The 23121-nt window shown below is 39.9% G+C and overlaps 2 protein-coding genes across 2 annotated transcripts in view; one reads left to right on the forward strand and one right to left on the reverse strand.

The window, feature by feature from the left end:
* The window catches only part of LOC119025749 (general transcription factor IIF subunit 2-like), a 43274-nt gene that overhangs the window by 6314 nt on the left and 13839 nt on the right, over positions 1-23121 (forward strand). The window lies entirely within an intron of this gene.
* Positions 15525-17564, reverse strand: kctd4 (potassium channel tetramerization domain containing 4). The gene has a single exon (XM_037109664.1). The coding sequence runs from the start codon at positions 17299-17301 to the stop codon at positions 16525-16527; it is 777 nt and encodes a 258-aa protein (XP_036965559.1). The 5' UTR covers positions 17302-17564; the 3' UTR covers positions 15525-16524.

Genomic DNA, 23121 nt, shown 5'->3' on the forward strand with positions numbered 1-23121 from the left:
GTTTTTCCCATTATGTAAATGAACAAAAAAAACCCTGTTTTTGTAGACTTTTATGGACTAAGAGGCTTTAGGTAGAGCACATTTACTGTGGCTTGACTTTTTCAAATTTCAAGTCAATCAGACATACAGTGAGGGACATATCTTTTTTCAAATTGTGTTTTTGGGGTTTAATTACAGCGCCATTTTCTGGCCAGTTGGGCTCATGTTTCTTGGAAAGCACTTGCAAATCTTTTATAGGGACATGACCCTTGCTTTTGAGTCATGTAGATTCATAATGGCAGTGCTACTCTGTTTAAAATAGCACACTATCAATCTAAAAACTATTTTTTAAAAAACCTAGTGTCTTGAATTGTTTTGTGACCAAACAAAGAAGAAGCTTTTTTTTACCTACTGAACAGCCAAATTGGGCTGGACCAGCTCACGCTATGTCCATTTGTCAGGAAATATGTAATCCAGCCAGTCACACAGTGTCTAATCCTTATAATCCAAACATTTCAGACTCTGTTTAATTCATTCCTCCACCGCTCTTATACCGATATTCAATGAGCCAACAATAGCAGAGGTTGCTAATGGTGACCATCAGTGATTGATACCTACACAAATGGTGTCTGACATGGCTTTTGTACTGTAAGGCTGCTAGCTAAATGTTCCTCCATTATATCCTCTCTCGTTGTTCTGCTTTGTTCCAGCGAGGACCAGGTATTGATTAAGAGGTTGCTAAGCAACAGGCTTAGTTGCCACAGAAGCGTGCAGGGGAGAACAGAAAGCCAGATGTAATGTACTACTCTGTTGCAGTATGACTTTTCCTTCAGCTGCCTCTGTAAAGCTCTTCACTTAAACTTTGCAGTCCTTCAGTCCGGAATAACTCAGAACCACAGTGTCTGCATTCATTTTGAATTACTCTGTGAAAGGTTTTAACCTCTTTAATTGATAAACGGAAAAGACATGGACTCATCCAAGGGAACTGACTCCTTGTTTTATACGATATGGACATTTCTGATTTGTATTTAAATTTAAATGTCAGATGTTCTCTGTGTAGAGAGAGACGTAATTAGAAACAAGGTTCAGTGTGCACTTTTTTTTTAAAACATATGCAAGCCACGACTGTAAAAGAAAAGTTAAATTCTGTTAGTTGCATTGCTGTTGGTGAGCAAAGCTTAAAGCCCTTCAAATTTGTATTACTGTTTCACATTAAGTATTTGTTAGTAGGCAACAATGAAGCTTTAAGTTTTGAAAAATACATCCTGATCAGCAGCTGATCAAACAGACATGCATCACAAGAAGTGTTGGTAGCAAAACCATTGTTTTCCTATGGTATGGCACGTTTGGTGTGTGCTCCATTGTTGCATCATGTTTCATGTCTCTCTAGAAGTTAAAATACTTGAAATTTTTCAGTACAAGGGCCAGACTAACACTGCTTTTTCCATTAATCACATCTAATCGCTTGGTCACACACTCAACCCCAAGAGGCAGTTCCTTTAGCGACAAGTCTTGGTGCGATCAGTGCCTTAGGTGTTGAAGCTTAACACTCAAAACCTCCGCTAGTCTGCTTCACTGGGACTGTGTGGTCTGGTCAGAGTGAAGCAACATGCAGTACTGGAAGCAAACAACTCCCCAACTGCTAAACTGATTGTAATGTCACATCTGTTCATGCACTAACAGTGTCAGGTGCAAACATTTCAGAATCGATAAAACAAACAAACAATTAAAACACTGTAATGAAGTGCAGTTCTCAGCTACTTTACTTGAGTAAAGTTTTAAATTTACATGCTACTTTTATGCTTCCTCTCTATTCCATTTATATGATAACTTTAGTCACTAGCTGCAGATTCAGATTATTCAGTCATTGGAGGCTGTTAATTTTGAAGTGGTACAAATCAGATATTTTTGTGGGTTGTACAGTGTGTGTGAGAGGATGGAGATGACATTTTTAAATTAGATAATTTTACCAGCAGTCTGACAGAAAAATCACCAAAGACAGTGAACGGAAAAATGCTACACCTACTCTATACCTAAAGATGTGGCTCCATCACACAGCACCAACGTTTCAGGCCCTCTGACGAATTCTCAGCTGTTATTCAAACCAGGAACTAGACAATTCAGCTGCAGTGTAGAGGTCTGGAATCAGGCTAAATACATGAAGTGTATATTTAGTAATATTTGTGCTGTTTGTTTGAAATGGAAAACTGCTGTTGTCCTGATGTGTTATCATTTCAAATCCTTGTTATGTAGTAACATCATGTAAAAAAATCATTGGAACTGTTCTTCCTGTTGGATCCTGGGCAGACTGTCGTAGGTGTTTTATTGAAGGAGTGTGGCTGGCTTAGCTTTGTAGGTTCATTCCAAAAGTGTGGCTCATGAATCGCTAAGGGTTTAAAGAGGAATATCTCTTAACTGGATACCTCTCGAAAAAAGCACAACTTTGTAGTCAGACGACACTAACAACACGTGCTTTCAGGACTGTATCTGATTTCATTCACAAAGACTCAGGCCTACAGAATGAGTATGAATTGTTGGTGTTCATCTCCAGCTTTCAGCAGACCCTCTCGCTCTACTGGTAGCGGACAACTCGTAGCTTTATGGTTGGACTGCTTCCGCTGCAGACGTCAAGGAGAGCAGTTTTGTTGTTTTTGTTAGTGGAGTTAAGGCTGTTCTCTGTCTTTGTTAATCCAATGAGAGGCTTCAGAGTTCCTGCTGTCAGAGAGCTAAAGCCTCTTGTGCAAACTTGTTATCAGAGCTGGTTGAACCTGTCAGCTCTCTCCTGTCGCTCTGTTCTCTTACATGGAGAAAATAACATTTTTTCACACTATAAGTATTATAGGTACTGTTGAGTTTCTCGCCACCCTGACATTTGCTTTGCAGTGTGTGTGTTATCTATGGAAATTAGCTCTGCGCTCTTTTCCAACGACTCCTCTTCTCTTGTTTATACAGTTCTTCACATTCACACTGGCAACAACACATCAAGAGTGAAAGAATGCATTGTTTCTTATTATTTCATCGGTTTTATAGGCCCTGATATATTTATCCATTGTACAGATTATTAGCTGTATTGTTTAAAGTGAAACTTCACTTTTTTTGTGAATGTATATGAGTCAAAACTTCGTGTAAATGCATAATTACGACAAAAGAGGCACCTTTAAGATTGACCGTATTTTTGTTGCATTTTGGCGAGAGTTTCACTTTAACTCAATGAACTATGTTAGAAGGAAAATATTGAACATATAGTGCCTGTAGAAATGATGAGAGACTTGCTTCATCTCCTTTTCTGCCTTTAAGTTACACCTAGCTAAAACTAATGCAACCCAGTGAAACAGTTTTGTGATTAATCTGGACAGTGTAGTTTGTGGTGCTCTTGAATTGTTATGCTGACGAGCAGTGATTGTAATAATGCTAAGTTGCGAACAACAGATCCGTATTGAAATAATTATAAAAGGAATCTCGCCGCTGAGACACCATCTGTGCACTGTGTGCATATCTCAGTCATCATGAGATGATATTTTCTGTTGCAACAAAGACCAATCCTTGACACACAGTTCCCCACAATCAAACCTATAAACTAACCATCAAGAATATTCAGCTTTGATCGATTTTGTTTTCTTTCATGACAATGCTTTGTGGTTCAGGAGACTATATTTTGTAGACAACTGTATCAGGATGATGTAATTGGGCTGTAGGCCTACCCTGCTGATAGCTCGTAGCTTGTAGTTAAGTCATAGTATCCCAACAGGCTCCTGACAGCGCTGTCAGGCTACATATTTTGAGGCCCCAGGCCAGCTTACGATTTGGTGCCCCCCAATTCCATCTTCTCTCATCAGTATATAAGTATATTCATGGTTCCCTTTTCTATATAATTCTCATTAAGATGTTATCCCTGTCCATTTCTGTAAGCTTCTGTGTTTCATCCTGTTTTGTCCTGACTGAGCAAATTAGTCTCTGACTGACAGCTCATCAACTTTCAGGGGGCTGTGCTAGTGTTTGGTTTTCAGATTTGGGATTTTATTTGTTTTTTATTTGTTTAAATTTCAGATGCATTTTAACATACATGGAAATAAGCATGATTATATCCACTTAACATTGAGCACGAGTTTAACCTGTCGAAACCTAGCAACATCACAAATGTTTTTATTATTTAGTATTTAGTGCAGGTGTGTTGTATGAGACTGCATTAGTGTTGGGGAAAGTCGATAACTTTTTGTTTTTAATCTAATTCTCTAGCCTCCCATTACTGTTCATTATGTATCCAAAAATAAAAATTCAAATTTTTTTAGCCTCAAAATGTTATTTTCCCTCCTCCCTGCAAAAGATATCCAGATGTAGGCTCAGCATGATGACATTGCCCCGAGCCTGTTGAATGTTCCTCTCCTCTTCATGACTAAGAGATGCAGGTCTGTGTGCCCGTTTGACCAGTTGTGGGGCTGAAGTATGCACACACACTGAGGGGAGAGCAGGCCACAGCAAACAGGATGAAGAGTCCGCTTTAGTAGAATTCACAGAAAAATCTGCACCTTCCCACAGGGTTGTTAGTGTGCTGTGGAACATTAGTACTGTGAAACAGTTTGAAGATACATGTTTAATTATCGGATACACTGCTGTGTACGAACTAATACCACATCCTCTCTTCATTTACTTGACCACTGACCACCCTCTGTGTGTCCTTTGTTGAAATCTTCCGAGCCAGTGTTTTCATCACTCTCCTTTTTTTTTTTTGCAAACATTTGAGTGGAAGTTTCCATTTTTTTTAAAACCTGGAAAGGAACTCAAAGGGAGTCAGCCTTTAACCAGGTGTAACTAACAATCTGTATTTGATATTGTATTTTATTGTTTGATAAACATAGAAACTGTACATAATTTTGCTAGATTTATTGATCATAAAATATATAATGTATACATATAAATAAGATAAAAAAATATTTTCAGCTGTGGTAAAGCTTTAGAATTACACCCCTTCTAAGAAACTCTTATTTGTGTGTCTTGTTCAAAGGTGGCTCGATGAAGAGCTGTCACATGTGTTTTCACCACAGGCAGAAAATTGTCACCTGTCGCCTAGAAAAAGGATAAAGGACATATGATTGTCGAGTTTTCCTCTACCCAGCATGATTGGGCATGATTGCCCATGAAAAGAGGCCAGGAAGATGGCTTGTTACTGCTCTCCGGGTATTTTAACCCACCTCTCAGTGCATTTAAAAGCTGCTTTTACCTGATCGCATTAGTTTAAAAATGTGGATTCAAAAAGACCCCACAGGTGTCTCAAAAATGCAAATGTCACATTTGTTTTTTCCAAGTAGTCACAGTGAAGCAGGGCTGAATCACCATGACTCAAGGCCCTGCTATTCTTCCCAGAGATTCATGTTTGTTGTTGCCCAAGGTGAAAATAAGAGCGTGAGCCAGCAATTGTTTAGCTGGAGAGACATCATCTGCGTTCTCATTTCTTTTTTCCCTTCTTGAAAATGAAGGTTTGTCCAACCCCTGCTGTGCTCCCACACAAGAGCCACGTGACACCCCGAGTAATGATGGAGAGCTAAAACGTGATGCTTTATCGCCAGTAGACACGATGTCAGATCTGGCAGTAGGCTGTTGACAGGCTGAAAGGTTATGGTAAAGTACAGTGTGAGAAAACGAGGGGGAAGTAACCTCTTTCAGTCGTGGTTTCTTGCAGATGGAAAGTGTTAAAGTGTTTGTCTCTGTTCTGACCCTTGCAGCTATGTCTCCACAGACCATCATGTTAAACTGCAAATACAGTGGATAACAGATCTATTTCTTCCAGTTTTAATGTTTTTTGTTGTTGTCAGGTGTGTTTTACTCCCATTAGACTTAAAACAAGGCGAGATTGATTCAGATTAACTGTGGAAGACCATGAAAAAATGCTGCAGTTTTTCTTAAAATTTCATCTGAAATCTCTTCATTTGCAATTCCATAAGGCAAAACTGGTGTTACAGCTCACATTTCAGCAATCTGTTGGGTCAGAGAGAGTCGTACGGTCTGTTCTCTGTTGTATTTTCCTGCCATCACTGCTGCATTACAAATGAGGAAGCCAATTTACTCTAACAGACCATTTTTGTATTTAACATCCTGAAGCTCAGCTGACCTACACCAGTGGGTTTTTAGAGGTAGAATAGTGTCGGCTCTTGCTTCTGTGTGGAGTCATGGACGCTGACCCATGAATAAAAAAGGATCACATTATTGTTAGACCGGCGTATGAGCTGGCTGAATGTTAGCTCTTTATTAAAAATGCAATAATAGCCAGTCACTGTTGTCCACATCTAAAATGATTGCGGTTCCTCCACACACAGGTCACACAGTCCATATGTTTGTATTACTTTTGTGTGAGATGTCTAAGCAAGAAAATCATTTCGTGTTGTGTGGGAGTATTTTACTCAACAGTAACAAAACTCGCCATAGTCAGCCGTAAAAAATAAAAGCAGATACGCTGCTCACCCACCATTAGTCTGGCTTTCAGTGGATGGTTTTGTATTGTCAGAATCAGGCCTGAGCTGGCTATGTCATGCTCATATTCAGCTGTGTGCCCTGGAGGCAAGTCCTTAAATCCCCAAATGGAGCAGGAAAAAAACTGACAGGTTGTATGAGGAATGTTGCATACTGTACGTCGAGTTGTGGGTAGGTGGGAGACTTACAGGAGCTTCCAGTGAGTTGGTATCCAAGTTTGACGGGAGACATGATTCAAAGTGGAAAATGCAGAATTTATGTCATAACAGGGATAATGTTCTCTTGAGAAACAGTCACAGTGGTAAAGACTGTACTGGTTTTATTGATTGTACTTACTAGAGATTGACTTATTATTTCCCTGGCCCATTATTAGCGCTTATATTCAGCATTTTTTGATTATCAATACCAGTGTTTTCTGTGAATGCTGATAAAGTAAATTCATTTTTAAGATCCCTGACTTTTGCACTGATGTAGCTGTCACTTCTTTGTCTGTCACTATCTGATTTGTTACACGTCATGAGCCTAGCAACACTCTGAATCTGCAAAGTAACTAATGTTATCAAATAAATGTAGTGGAGTGGAAGTATGTAGCAGCAGAAAATTTAAATACTGAAATAAAGTCCCTCAAAAAGTAGGTACCAAATTTTGATATCAAGATGTTTGTTTTTGCTGCAAATGTATATCAGCTCCTTGATTACTAATAAATTATATGTGGATCAGCGTTAAACAAAATGTATCAGTAGCTCTCTAGTATTTACCATATCTTGTCTTCCTTATAGAATACATGCAATTCAGCCACATACTCTTAAACATCCACTCACTACTTGGCAGGATCAGCCTCTTAGAGAGCTGTAGGGTAAATGTTTGCTATATATATTGACCTCCCACTTCCTCTCACACATCTTTGCTGTGTGTATGTACCCTGTGGCCCATTTAGTACAGTGCACAGAGAGCACAACTACACATGGCAGCTCATTGTTCGCCCAGAGAAACAGAAATCAACCAGACCTCCTACATGATATCTCAGTGGCCTCAGGTTCTGTCAGCCAGGTTGTCATAATTGGAAATGAAAAATATTTCAGACTCCTACCGGCAGTGTGATAACTTGTTATTCCTGAAACTTAGAAACTGAGACTGCTATAAATAATTTACTTTTACATTTATAATAGTAATTCAGTTTTAGATATTTGATTTTTTTGCATGAATTCAAAAACGTATCTCTAAGTAAGTCGTCGCAAACTGGTTGGGAAATGATCTTGTTTATATATATCTGTATAAACATTATGTGTACTACGTAAATTGTTTTGTAACCATGGTTACATGTATGCACATCACCACTTTAGAGACCGCTGATAATTAGTTTTTTCTTCAGGAGCTCTTTGTGAGACCAAAGAACATAAATATGTTCACGTAAGAAGCATTAAGTGCTGCATTGTCTGCTGTCAGATTTTCCCATGCTGGTCCAAGTGGTGCTGCTTCTGATGATGCAGAGTGAAATGAGGACCCAGAGAAATCCACAAGCTTACAAAGTAATGAGGCATTTAATTTTGTCACCTGTTGCTATAATTTACGAGATAGAGTCAGAAAGCAAGGAACGAAGTCGGCAAATGAGTGTGAACTTAACATGAATAAAACTTTCTAACCAGTGCTGGGGAAGCTACTTTGCAAGCGTAGCTTGTAAAACTACATGTAGTTCAGCCTGGCAGTAGTTTGTGTAACTAATGCTAAAAAAGTAGCTTTAGCAACTACTTATACTCATCATAGTCTAAATAAATCAACATATGGTGTATATGAATCAAAATATAATAGCCTACAAAACATTCACATGCAAGCAGAAATATGCCTCTCAAGTTTTATTTTTTAAAGAATAAAAGCTGACATTTTTGGTCAACATAACAGGAACTTCAAAGGCACTAACACTTGGGCACTAGAACTAGCGACAAAGGTTTTTACCTGCCAGGGAAGAATCGCTTGTTGACACGACACATGAGCAGTCTCTTAAAGTTTTTATCAGACAGTCGGTTCCGTTTGGCACTAAAAACATCTTTACCAGCACTAAAAATCCGCTCACATGCTGCACTGGCTGGGACACCCGTGTTGAACTTTGCCGACATTTTGGGTAGCGAGAGATTTGAAATCTTTTTTGTGGGGACTCATCTTGTGACTTCACAAAGTCTTCCACCTCATCCACTTTGTCATCAAAGAAACGTAAGATAAAATTTATGTTATATAGGTCTTTTTTTTTCATAAAAAAAACATTTCATGTTATTGGCCAAAATTGTAGTTTGTAAATTGAGTAGTTAACCTATACAAAATAACCCAAAAAGTAGTTGAAATGCTTGATGCAGCACAAAATATGAATGTAGTTTAACTACCAGCAAGTTTCAGCAGATTGTAGTTGAGCTATGTGGTTCAACTACATGTAGTTTAAGTCTCAACAGTCTAAACACTGTTTTATATCATTATGTTGTCTGTAAACATTTATGCTCACATAGATTTCATCAGCAGCGGTTGTTGTTTAATGGTGTTTTCATCAGCCAAACGAGTTTGATCGTTTGATTATAACTCTACATTAAGCATTAAGATAGCAAGCAACAGCATGCCCCAAGGTTGTGTCTGTGTGTTTGAATTCAGTTCAACTCTCACTTAACTCACGATTGCCAGAGATTCTGGGTGTTTATTCCTTCAGAAGGTTTGCTTTAACACCTGACACACAAAAAAGGCATCTGTTTTGACAGAAAGACTCCAAGCAGCATATAATGAATATAGTGCATTTGAAAATTAGGATGAAAGATTATACAGTTTTAGTTTAGACATTTGGGTCCCAATTCACAGTACAAAGAGTCACTGTGTTAGCATTTTAAAATAAAAAAAATTACACATACCCATCGTACAAGCAGGGCCTTGAGACTAAAGTAACAGAATCTGTCGTAGCTGATATTTTATTCAAAGCAAATCACCAAAAATCTGCTGATTCTTTGGGAGCTGTTGCATGCTTTGCCTGGTTGATAATTCATACCGGCAATAAGTGTATGTGCAACAAAATGGCAGAACTCACAAATTTGCTCATATTAAATGCTGCAGATGCACAGTATGCCCAGAGAACAGCACTGCTGTCAGATCTAAAGAAATAAACCTTATCTGCTGTTGAACATTGAATTTTGAGTTATTTTACGCCCTCTAAGACAGAAACTAAAAGATACAAGCAGATCAATTTAAAGCTGTTGGTACTGGTATTGATTTTAATAAATAAATTCACTTCACTTTCACACCACCTCATGTATACACATACACGTTGTGGTGGAGTGTCAAATGGTGCATATTGTAATTCCACATGTACTGTACAGTAGGAAGGTTGTCTCTGATTTCCTCCCCCACCTCATTCTGTGTCTCTGCCTCTGCTCTCCCAGAGATCCTCCTCACATCTTTGTCCTTCTGATCAACCTGCTTCCACTCTTCCTGTTTCTTTCTGTTTCTTTCTGTTTTGAATTAATTCATTCTAGAGCTAGATGTTTTAAAATGCTATAACAAGTGTGATTTTAGGGGGTATAAGTACAGCTGATATTCTTTTTTTTCTGTCCAATTTGAAAATGCTGTAAGATTAAGTATTTGTTTCCAGAAAGTGCCTGAAACACTTCACTGTAAAACAAGTGGATCAATCTCAGTTCAGTAGTAGGAGACTGTTTTTGAAAAGAAAGAAATGTTTTTGCCTAAATCTAAAACCAGGTGATTCCCAAGACACAAGCTTGTTTTAAAGTGTAAATGCTATTTCAGAGGCTTTCACACCCTCAGGAAAACAGTACAGTTGTGTTTTTGATCATTTACTATGAAGAAGATCAGGTGTAAGGTTCATCAGCTATTGGCAGCTTCAGTCTAAAGTAGCAAAATATGTTATTGCATGAAAATAAAAATCTCAGTATTTCATTGTGCCTTGCCAGCCTCTCTGTATCTGCTTCTCATCTCTTTTTTGTGACTGAATAATGGTTGCTGATACATCTTTTGTCTGAGCTGAGAGGAGAAGTGGAAGGGGTCTGACCTTTCCCTCCTTCTCCTCTCCATCACCATGTCTCTCTCCCCTCCTCCTCCTCCTCCTCCTCCTCCTCCTCTTCTTCTTCATCACCATGTCTCTCTCCCCTCCTCCTCTTCTTCTTCATCACCATGTCTCTCTCCCCTCCTCCTCTTCTTCTTCATCACCATGTCTCTCTCCCCTCCTCCTCCTGTTCATCACCATGTCTCTCTCTCCCTTCCTCCTCCTCTTCCACTGCCTCTCTTCCTGGAGTTTAAAGATAAAAATCTTACGTATGTTACTCATTTTCTGGCTGAGCGGCACCACACGACCAGAAAGGGTGTGTGTCAGAGATACAGAGCAGCTTGAGAGCGTATGATGTAGGAGTAGAGTTTGCCTGGCAACAGGTGAAAAAGACTGAGATGAGACGGTTGATTATAGTAGCATGAGTTGAGCTTTTCTCTCTGCTGTAGGCACCTCTGTCTCCTTTCTCCACCCCCCTCATCAATCCAAAGCTGTCTTTTGATGAGGCGTGGATCACTTTGACCGTGCGACTAATAAGTAATCATCATAAAAAATGCATGGTGCTGCTCTGCAATTAAAAAGGCCTCAGGTTTGATGTTGTTGACAGTATCAGGGTGTTGAACTGCACCGGTTCACTGAGTTTCCTCTCAAAAGTGTTCACACTTAATTTATCGCACACCAGGGTATGTGCGTCGCATGTTTGGTGTGCATGAGAGAGGAGTGGGCTGTGGATGTGGCCCGCCTGATGTCAGAGGTTGGTGTTGATATATGAGTCATGACGGGGGTGGTGGCGGCTGGTCCGACCATTTGACGACAGATGGTGTCAGTCACCATGGAGGGGGGGAGCTCGGTTAGAGGTAAAATGAGAGATGCTGCTCATTCAAAGGTGGCTGATTGTCGGTATGCACCGTGACTCAAAGGTGGTCAAGGCAACTCTTCAGTAAATTGCAGTGTAACTTGTTTTTCAAAGACTTGCCACTTTTCCACTTTAGCAAGAATGCACTCTGCTGGGATGAATACTGCTCAGTGTTTGGAATGATTTCAATTTAAACATTTCCATAAATGGATCTTGACAAATCCCTGCTTCACATTTGCTTTGGCACCGGCAGCATCATGTACTGCCAAAGCAGCTTATTTGTACTTGTGCAGCCATTGCACACTAGTGTTAGCCTTTTTCGTGACCCAGTATAATCAGTTTATTGACTTGTGGTACGCTGAATATATTATTGAGTTTGCATTGCTCAATAGAGCTTAAAAGACCTGAACCTAAATGTTGTAGTGTTGAGCGTATTGATGTATCACAGGAGCATGTCTTTAATATGTCACAATCTCCCTGATAATTTATTTCAGGGAGAGATTGGGATGCATTGATTGATTGGCTGGCATAGGAATTGGCTGAGATTTGCCATGTTGACTTCATCCACCTACTGGCAAATAAGATGACTTTCACAGATAGCGGTGGCCGATGTCTGTCTGTTGTGACACATTCATGAGCTATTAGCTTGTGGCATCCCTGCGAATCAGTTTGTGAGGATATGCAAGTACTGAAAATATTATTGAAATGCATATTTGATTGCAAGTGAGATGAACAGTGCGGAAGATTTTTTGTCCTCATTTTGTTTCCTGAGACATCATTATTTTAAACATCAGTATCCTCGCAGAAATAGTGCAGCCTTAGAAAAGATATTTTTCATACTAATTGCAGTATCAAATGATTTTGTAGCATGTGGCCTACCATACTTTTTTTTTTTTTTTTTTTTTTTTAAACTTTTTTACTCGTTAAAATCAAAGCAGCAGCAGCATCTAGAGTCAATCATTTCTCATCGCAGTGGGGGGAAAATACTTCCACCCACAGAAAGTCAACTTTGTTCTCATTTTCTTTCATCTGAACTAGTTCACTGAGGTTGTCTTAAGCTCAGGGCATTCCTGCAACACCTTAACAAGGGAGACTAATTATGATAGTCAAATCAATTTAGTGTGAATTTGAATGTTGAACTTGTGCATTAGCTAATAATTTTCTTTATGGATACATTTTCTGATTCTTTTCTGTATTAAATGATTGATTGTTCAGTTTGTAAAACTTCTGAAACTAGTGAGAAATGCTGTCACCATTAAACAGATCCCAAAGGGTCACCTTAACAGCTTTTTTTTTTTTTTTTTGTCAGACCAGTTGTACAAAGCTCAAAATTATTTAAAATATTAAAAATAAATAGACGTAATTAAAAGGAAATGTGTCAAATAAATGAACTGGAGAAATGTAGGGGAGTTGATGTAGACAGCGACATGATGAGAGAGGACTTTGGAAGTACAGTACTTGAGTAAATGATGCACATCAAAGTGCAATGCAGCAAGTTAAAAAAAAGAGGTCCCCCTTGAGGGAAAAGTGCAGAATTTATCTCACAGACTGGCCTAGTTTTGGCCAGCACACAAAATATCCTTGCTGGAACTGGGAGGATTGACGGGGCTCCCCAAAGGCTTCTGCAGGTGGAGATGCTGCACTGTGGTGGCAGCGAGCCAGTACAACTTACTGTCATTATGTTACAGGTGAGAGGAGAGCTGAATATGTTTTACTTTTTTTTTAAAATTGCAATGGGGATGCAGCAGCCATTGGAAAATATACAACACCCAAGATTAGTTGATTGTGGTGAATTTCCACTGTTGGACTAGTGAGGATCCTCACATGTGACTTTATGTTGTGTAGTCACAAGGGCGAACCCACTTCTTCCTTTCAGTACCCTGGCTGAAGACTTGGCTTGCCCGTTTATCCCCGCCACAAAAAATGGAATTGGAAATACTGTGGATTCCAAACTAAAGATGTGTGTCCTATCTGTAATTCAAATTGGTTAATTTTTGGGATCAGCAAACAAAAACAAAAGAAGGGGAAGTGAAGCTGTGGCTGGATGACTCGGTGGGAGGTAGGGTTAATCTCACAAATTTAAAATGCTGCTACTTTTGTAAAGCCGTTTACCTGTAAGAGTCCCTATTACACTTGAATTTACCCAGATATTACCCGTCAGAATGCAGATGTCCAATAAGCTGGGCTGCACATTAAAACCGACTTTCCCTGCCAACTTCCAGATTGAGGCCACATGTGAATAGAGCAGGCCTTTGTCCGGAGAACTCACCGCAATCAATTGGATATGTTGATGACATTTTCTACCGTAAGGCTCCCATGAAACCAGAAGTTTAAAGACATTCAAAGGTCAAGAAGAAGGATCATGAAATTCACAAAAACGGCAATAAAAATGTGTGATTATTGGAGACGGCTAGATTTGTGAATTTCTCTCAGTAGGGGTTGATGCTGAAACTGTCAGACAAATTCAAGAAAACATGATTTCCACAGGGTGCTTTTTGTCTGCTTTTTAATCTTGCTTTCTGCATGCTCCACCAAGGCACCACTCCTTTGAATACTGTTTATATTATAGATATTTTCTTTTTTTAATAAGAAGTGATGTGTGGGTATCACAGCTCTATGAACTGTAAACTTACACATCAGTATTGGTATCTGTAGATATCTGAATTCAGGTATCAGAATCAGATCGCAACTGTGGAAAAAAAGTGGATCTTTTAATCTCTGGGAACATATCAAACACACTCCTGTTGTGCTCAACTTGTGTGAAAGGCCAACCCGATTCTCAGGACTTTGTCTTGAGTTCATATGAAAAACAGCTACATAGTGTCTTAGGGATGTAGAAACCAAGTCTGTTGTAAGTGGAGTGTATGCCATAGCTGTTTCAGCGTAGTGTAAGATTCGTTGCTCAGGATAAATTAGGAAAATCAGTGCCCTGTATCACAAATGTTCAAATTTCAGTGTAGTTTAAAAACAAACTCCACACCAGGCAAGACAATGTTTCACCAAGTTTAAGTCTGTCACTACAGCTAAGTAAGAACTTGGAAGTTTTAAGGAGTTGACAAAAAGAACATTTACAGCTAATGTTTAAGTGGTCTTTAACATTTGGAAAGGTTGATAACTGTGTTTATGCTTCTTCAAGTTGTAGTCACTGATGAGATAATAATTACTTTAGAACAGGAGCAGTAACAGAAAAAGTCGCAGGACCATCCAAAAGGGAAAGTAGTTTTCACTTCGATGTCACCACCTTCTTTGGTTCTACTTCAACCTATAGATCATTTGGTTAAGCGTTTTTTTTCTATTTTCCCAACGTATAGTCAGGCATTGTATACCTGTTGTACCCATTTGTAAGTCTCTGTGCAGGGTTGAGCTGTACAGGGTAAGTATGTTGCATACACTAGTTTTATTTTCTTAATTTATGGCCTTGATTTAAATGTTTGTTCTTTGAGAAGCTGCCAGAAATATCACTCTTCTACGTTCTGTATCAGCTTTTGGGGACACCCGATGCAAATGTTCTAAAACCTAAAGTTGCTAGTTAGTGTCTTGTAAACCCAGCTAATTAGAGACAGATGAATAGTACATAAAGATTTGTTTGTGAATTTAGAATCAATGCTAAAATCAAACAGCCCGTAAGTGGTTCCTGTAGTTGATAATACTTCAGTGGCATTGATGAATTAAGGCCAGTTTTAAAATTAGGCATCCAAAGTGGGTTTTGACATGATGTCTTCATTCAGGGAGCAGAAACCCAGGAACATTGCACCTTATAATGTTCTGACACCTCATATGTGCAACAGCACAGAATATGCTGCACATAATGTTAATTTTGTCCCTGCGATCCTTGTATTCTTTGCACACCTTCTAGATTTTTCCAGACATGAAACTGGTGTTTAACACACGCAGAGAAAGGGAACAGTGTTAATTTTATGCAATGAGAGACAGTTGAGTGTCTCTACTATTTATTTGTGTCAGGATGTTCTGGAAACTTAACAGTAATAAGGCTTCCGTCTGGCTCAGTGGTTAACGGTTGCACACTGTACAGACTGTATGTCCATGTGGGGGATGTTGATGTTGTCATTGGTGCATAATAACTTCTCAAGACTGAATATTACTACAAGCAGCATTTGACAGGCTTCTCACACCAAGCAATGACTCAGGCATTTAACTGTATGACTTTTGCAGACACACTTCAAACCCTGCCAGTAGTTTCAGTGTCACTTTTATTTGTAAAATATTCACATTGAAAAGTAATAGGCATTGTTAGGGCACTGACTTCACAGAGGCTCACAGCACTAGCAAACACACAGTTTATTTAGTGCACATGCATCATGCTAGATTCAAAGCCCTTACAATAATCACGTTTCTTTGCGCTTAAACTCAACTTGTCATCTTGGCATGATCTGAGGAAGAGTTTATTTTTCTTCGGACTAATTTGGATGTGGAGTTTGTTTATCCATACAAAACAACAATGAATGCACTGTGGTTTTTTTCCTTCAGGCTCCAGAGAGGCTAATAAACTTCAACACAGGCTATTAAACCAACTTAGCACAACACGCACAGTGTATAGCAACACACACGCGCACACGCACGCACACACACACACACACACACACACACACACAGATTGTAGTAAAAGCTGAATGGCACAACAGTGCACGTCACGGCTTGTTTTGAAGGCTGTTGCAGCCGACAAAGCAGCAGAAGCAGTTCCTGTGCAGAGACAAATCCACTGATAAAGCTGTTGATGTTCAGACTCTCAGTTTGTTCCCTTTGTCTCTCAATGGAAGGATTTACTCTTCGCTTGCCCTCCATATCAAAGAGGTGTGTGATATTTAATCAGATGCAATGTACACATCGTAAATGCTAAGTTGTTCTGGATCATTCTGAATTGTATAAATACTAGCTGACAAAGCAGTGTAAAGGTTGATGCCAAAACGCCTCTCTACTAATAATTGCAGAATAACCCAATCTTACCCCAATAATGATCAAATCTCGTGTTTGAAAGCCAGCATTGTGCGTTAAAGATATAAACACCGTGAGACATTCTAACCCACCTGTTCTCCTCCTCCTACCCACTGACACATTACAGCTCAGCACGTTACGATATCTCCAAACCAATACCTTACATTAGATGGATACAGAATCAGGCACTACTTTTTCCCTTTCTGCCTCCCCCTCTCCTCCTCATCTGTTTTCCTTCACCTTACTTGACAAAGTGCAGCGCCTCAGCCACCACCACAGAGCCTTTGCTGCTGTCGAGGCTGGTGACCAGCTTGAAGCCGGATCTCAGTGCTAGCATCACTGTCTCTAGTTTCAGACAATCGAGTGTGCACAAGAATGTGCTGTCCTCCTTCAGTACGAGTCGCGAACCTGGCTCCGACTTGATGAAGTGTCGGAATTGGATCACGTTGGATGACACCACGAATTCTTCCGGAAAGCCGTCCAAGCGGCTCTTGGATATCTGCACCAGCCGCGCTTTGATCTTGTCGAGGAAGATGGAGTCGCTGCAGTACACCTTGAGGCCCTGCGACCTCTCGTGGCTATCCGTCACCTCGAGAAATGCGGCCTCTCGCATGGCCGCCCTCTGGCTTTCAAACTCGACCACGGCCTCCACCAGTTCAGTCAGACGGTAAAAATCAGCCTCTCGTCGCAGGAGCCCTGCCTCCCGGAAGTCATCGGGCAGCTGGAGCTCTCCGGTTCGGAGGTAGTTGAGCACATGGCGAAAAACTGGACCATCTCTATCGATGAATGGGTTGCCCATGGAATCAGTGTGCTGGACCGGCTTCTTACCGTTGGCCAGCTCTTCCAGAAAGGAACCTTGGTGCTTGGCAAGGGTTGTCCGGTGAGCAGTGTACAGGAACCCCCCTACATTGATGGTGATGGTGCCTGAAGAGGGCTTCTTGAAGCTCTTGCTGGGCTGCAGCAGGTCCGGGTTGATGTGCCTCAGTTCACTTTCCATCCTTCTGAGGTTCCATTCCATTCTCCAGTCACCCTCTCCAGCCTCGACCCAGCTTCCTCAGAGCTGGTGTGTTCGCAGCACAAATCGAGTCTGTCTTTCTCTTCTCTTCTGATCTGGCCGTGTGAGTGTGTGGTGCTGCTGAGAAAACGAAAAGGTGTTGTCAGCTGTCGTATACTGAGAGTGAATGTGTTTGAGAGTGTGTGATGGTGGATGGCTGAGTGCTGTCTGGCAGAGCAGTTACAGTGAACTGGGAGCTAGAAACAGACTGGCTCTCTGTGCTGCTCGCTGTCCCTCCTCTCTCTCTCTCTCTCTCTCTCTCTCTCTCTCTCTCTCTTTCTCTCTCTCTCTTTAGGGGAGTGGGTGGGTAGACAGCGTCACTCTCAGGGAGGGGAGAGAGAGAGGGAATATCAGAGCAAACAGCAGAGGAGTACGGACTCCAGGAGCTCGCTCTTTCTTTCTCTTGCTCTTTCCCTAATTATCTTTGATAAAAAAAGGTACAGAGCAGAGATCTAGCAATTAGCACTAGCTGAGCTCTAGCAATTAACACACACACACACACACACACACACCCACACCCACCCTCCCTCCTCTCACCAGATGGAGGAGGGGGTTGCTTCTGTAATTTTTGTGGTGTGAAACTGTCTCGGCTCGTGTGAGTCTGAATATGAAACTCCTTTTGCAGCCAAATCCATCTGTTTACCACACAGCATTAGATGTGAACTGGAATCTGCTTGAAAAGGAATCCAGTTTGACTCATGGATTTACTGGCAGGCTTTGTCTGTCTTGTCTCTGGTTATGACAGTGAGAAGACGGCTGCTAGTCTTACTTATGTAAATGAATGCACCAGGGGAAGGCATTTATGGAAATATCTTGTTTTCTTTTTTACAAGATAGCAAGCAGTCCCCTGTTTTGGCAAATGTTGCTTGTGCATTGATTTTGTGTAGCGTGTGTGTGTGTGTATATATGTGTGTGTGTGTATAGAGTCTTGAGTGTGCACTGGCTTTCGTGTCCTGTGGAGGAAATGGACCGATTACAGTGAATTGTGGTCTGGTCATAAAGGACAGGTTTTGAATTGGCTAATGCTTTGGCTGTAGCCCCCTAAAGGGAACTGCACGAGTCTTGTGATTGACTACAAATGCCTCGTACCAACATTGTGTGTTTGTCTGTGTGTTTGTGTGTACTGTTTGTGGTTTCTGGCTGGTTACAGTGTGTGACTAAAGCTTCGGTGCTCCGTGCTAACACTTTAGTGTACTGGACACTGTGTTAAGTGAATGTTATTCTAGGAAAGCAGTAACTTATTGCTTATTTTATTAACCCTCAAAAACCGTGGTAGGCGCCAGTGGCTGAAAAATTGTTCTAAAATGTTGACTTACTTTTTAACAGCTGATCTTATTCATATACTTTGATATGCTGACTTTCTGCAGATATGCAGAGCTCACAGTAAAACATAAAAAGGTTAATTCATCCATTCTCTGACTTAAACATAAGGTTCTCCTAAATCAAATTCTCTATGGCACTCGGTGCTGACTACTAGAATAGTAAGATAAACAAAGAAACAACAAAATAAAAACATGAGAATTGGCCACCCCAGAAATTGTTCTAGGTCTGTTAGGGGTTAGATTATAGGTGGCACAGTCTGTTAGTTTTGTGTAAGAGAAGTATACTAACTTATTGGGGAAACCTGTGTATCCAAGGTGAGGTGTGAGTGCCGCACATCAGAGACTGTACAACAAAAATGAATGCATACTAATCACATGGCTGAGTTACCACATGGTGATTTAATGATTTTTTAAAAAAATGAATCAATGTCTGCCCATCTTTGATCTTGTGAATCACCTATTAACCGGCATTTTTTTTTTCTTTAAGCACCATTTCATGGGAACATATAGAACCGTGCGGGGAATGTGTAGAAAATAGCTCAAAACAAATGCAACGTCAAACTCACGGTACAAAATATACAGCCATTTAGGCAGACTGCCTGACAGCACATTCATTTATGTTTATGCTTAATTCTGACCCCGACAACGATTCTGTTGTAGAATTATTGCAGTCCAGATGGTTTGTAACCTACTTTAGATGTTATTTTACACCAGAGAGGCAATGCCAGTCAATTTGCATAATTTATCAGCACTTGCAGAGAAGTCTGGCAGTGACAAAATACCTGGATTGTGGCAGTATTTGTCACTGCAGGGCAGCACACACAATGGACTGCCTTTGCAGGGATGTTTACATTTTAGTGGCAAAATATTGTTGTAAATAGACAGATAATACCTTGAATGTGAGTCACAGGGTACTGGCACGAGGTGAGATGCGATAAGATTTCGGTACCCAACTAATGATTATTTTAATTGTTAATCTGCAGATTATTAGTTTCATTCAACATTTGATTATGTGGTCTATAAAATATCTTCAGATTTCTTGTTTTGTCCAGCCGTCTTTACAAAACCTGAAGCGTCCAGTCTATTAGCATGAAAGACTTAATAAAGCAGGTAATATTCCATTTGAGATGCTGCAATCGGTGACTTTTTTTGCTTAAAATGTAACTTAAATGTAAAATATGCAACACTTACAATAAAGGGAAGTTATATACATGTACACATACCCAAAATTTAAAAAAAAACTGCATTAGCTCAATTGTTAAAAATAGGGTAGGAATTACTGCTGATGTATAAAGTAACATCATCAGTATCAGAACTTAATGTACATCATGAAAAGACAGTTCAAAGAGAACGGTTTTAAGAATGACCTCTTGGAAACCCTCATAGTTCAGTTACTGTTTGATTACTTCTTATTGTGTGCTTCAAGCCACCAGTGTTTGATGTTGATCCAGCCTCTTGGCACCCACGTTCCAGCCCTTTTCTTTTGGATTACACTTGAGACCTCTTCTCCGCAGACCGCTCTCATACTAAGCAGATGTAGGAATAAAGGCACCTGTTCATTTAGCAACACAAATGAAAACAGAGGGAAGATTTGTACTCGGCTAGAATTTATATAACTTACCAGAAATACAGTTCAGAATGCTCCAAAGAGAATTTGTAAGTAGATGAAATGTGGGTTTGGAGGTTAAAAAGAAGCAGCTGTTAGTAGTAGTACAGCAGGATAAAACTACACTATTATAGATTATATATTCCTTTTTTTCTTTCATTTTTCTGTGTTGCACCAATTCGTGACCAAAATAAACTGTTCCTTATCAACTTCAGAGACCTCCTGAGCTCTCATGAGTGAGCATTTTAAAGTCAAAAGAAATCTGATGAACATCTTTTACTCTTAAGTTGGTGAGTAGGATGAAGTGAAGGTTTTTTACTGTTATCCAGTGTTGAGCATGTTACTTTTAAAAAGTAATTGGTAGTAGTTAGTAGAGTTAGTAACTGAATTACTCCACTATACTATTGCATTCCTTTTTTTTTTCTTTTTTTTTGTAAGTTTAAATGTCTAAGAATTTGGATTTTTTTCTAAGCGTGTTTCACAAGACAGTTGCATAGGTTAGAACTGCATAGACGGGTACCTACACAGAACCTTCAATTCAGTCTGTGTCACAAGTTTTTGTGAAGCTTGACAATGAAAAATTCCCGCTGTAGCTGCTTGGACAGCGTGGCCCTCTTTGTTAGCAGAGCTCACGTTAGCCACACCTGGCCTGCTATCATCATCACCACTAGTTTTGTAGAAGCGTGTGCCGTTGACAGATGCTTCATTGGATTAGAGTTGCTTACAACGGACGTGGACAAACACTTCGCTTTAGGACATAATGAAAACTTCACATGCACGTTCTTGCCCTTTACCTCAAGGTAGTGTCTGTTAACGTAGTGTCTGTACTTCCACTTCACTTCCAATAACACCGTTAATAACGCTGTTTATTTTAATGCCGTTTATTTTAGTTAGTTCAGTTAGTTTAGTTATTCCCATCACTACTGTCATCTATTATTTGATTAAAATGTTACTTCAAGCTGTTTGATAAACTGTGGTCCAAACCTGTATCTATGCTTGTCTGAGCACTTGACCATGAAAACCTTCAATTTATATTGTAATTTAGGATATGACACATCATAATAATCGCCCCCGTACTTTCCCCAACAAACACAAAAAATCAAATAGTGACACATTGTAGATTTCTTGTCAAAAGCAACAGCAAGCAACAGGTGTTTTACATTTGTTCAACAGGTTGTTAAAAACCAGCTGCACCCCGAGCTGGTGCTGTAAATGGAGGTGTGTAGCGAAGGGAATGACAGAAGATCCTTTTGACCTGAAACACTTGATTTGAACTGCAGCAATGAATGATGTGGAGTACTGAAATGCTGCATTTCTTTCTGTGTATGTGTGTTTATCTGGGAGAAGATCCCAGAGTGACAGCTCTCTCTCTCTCTCTCTCTCTTTCTCTGTGGAGATTTTCTAATCATAACTGATTAGTGGTATCATCATCATCAACAACACTCAATTGGAATTGCAAACGAGGCCAAGATGCAGCGGAGAGGATTGTGGGAGGTTTGACCTGCTTTCTGTCTCCTGTTCATTAAAATTGGCTCATCGAGGACAATCATTATCTTCAAAGTCGGTGAGAATCTGTTTGTCACAGCTGTTGTGTCTCTCTATCAAACTAACAGCTCAGGATGTTTGAATTAAATTTCCCAAAAATGCTGGTAGCAGCTACTCTCTTTCCCTATCAAAGGTGATGAATTATTCATAGAGCTGCTCTAAGAGCTTATGGTGTAACATGGAGTCACTGACTGCTGTGAAGCTGGCATGGCAACCACTTAAAATAGGGTCTTGTACAAGCACAGAGCTGTCAATCTCTTGCTTTATTCATTATGGAAGTCTGTCTACTATATGGAGTGTGCGGGGGTAAAGTTAATCAAATTGGATCAAGCTAATCAGATATCAGTGTTTTATTTTGGATATTTGACATTTTGGCTTGGGTTTCAGTGGATCATCAATGTCGCATAGTCTACATAGATTGGTAAAATATATTGCAAAATATGAGTTGCTAGGTTCAGTACAAACTTAGAGCACCTTAGATACAGTAGTGAAATATATAGTGATCTACAATCAGTCCAGTGTTTCCCCACACATATACTTTACTTGGGTAGGCTGCCCAGATATATTTGTTTACACATTTTAGCATCGCATTGAAAGCAAACTATTGATTAACCCCTCCACTCTGTCAATCACACATGCTTTGCAATGGAAGACATGCTCGTGTTTGTAACTGCATTAGCAGACCCACTTTGTTAGCAGGGATTCTTCGTTAGTACTGCAGGGATTGATACAAGTGTGTCAAGTTGTACCTTCAAGCAGGTAGCCCAGTTGTAGTGGAAATGCAAATCCCTTGCTGCAGTTAGTCAAACCAAACAACAGCATATGCAATGTAGGCATTTGCTGGGAAACACTGCAGTCAATACAAACCAAGGAAATTAAGAAACTTGACTTCTGATTAAGGATAAACTTTCTCTTTAAATTAAAATATACCCTGTTTTCTGTTTACCTTTTTAAACCCCCATAAATCACCATTTTAAAAACCTGCAAACAGCCAGCCCAGCACCGTCCACTAATAATTAGATTGCCCACCAGACTTATCTGCGTTAGTAGCACTTTGAAGGTTGTTTGTTGCATATTGATGGTGCTAGTTAAAAGTCAAAAACGAGTGGGCTGAATGCAGTTACAGACATCGGAAAATCACTTCAAAGTTAATGAATGGAATCATTAAATTTCCTTAATGAAGGAGCCTCTGGGCCTGGTAGAGATGAGCTCTAATGGAAAATTATATTTGGAGATCCAATCAGTGACTTCTCCCCCTCCCTGCCATTGCTTCCTTGTTGTCAACATGTATAGATAAGGGTCTGTCACTTC

The sequence above is a fragment of the Acanthopagrus latus genome, chromosome 9 (genome assembly GCF_904848185.1).
Source record: "Acanthopagrus latus isolate v.2019 chromosome 9, fAcaLat1.1, whole genome shotgun sequence".
Taxonomy (NCBI): Eukaryota; Metazoa; Chordata; class Actinopteri; order Spariformes; family Sparidae; genus Acanthopagrus; species Acanthopagrus latus.

Coding starts and splice junctions, on each gene's coding strand:
- kctd4 (XM_037109664.1), bottom strand. CDS start 17,301: ATGGAATGGAACCTCAGAAGGATGGAAAGTGAACTGAGGCACATCAAC.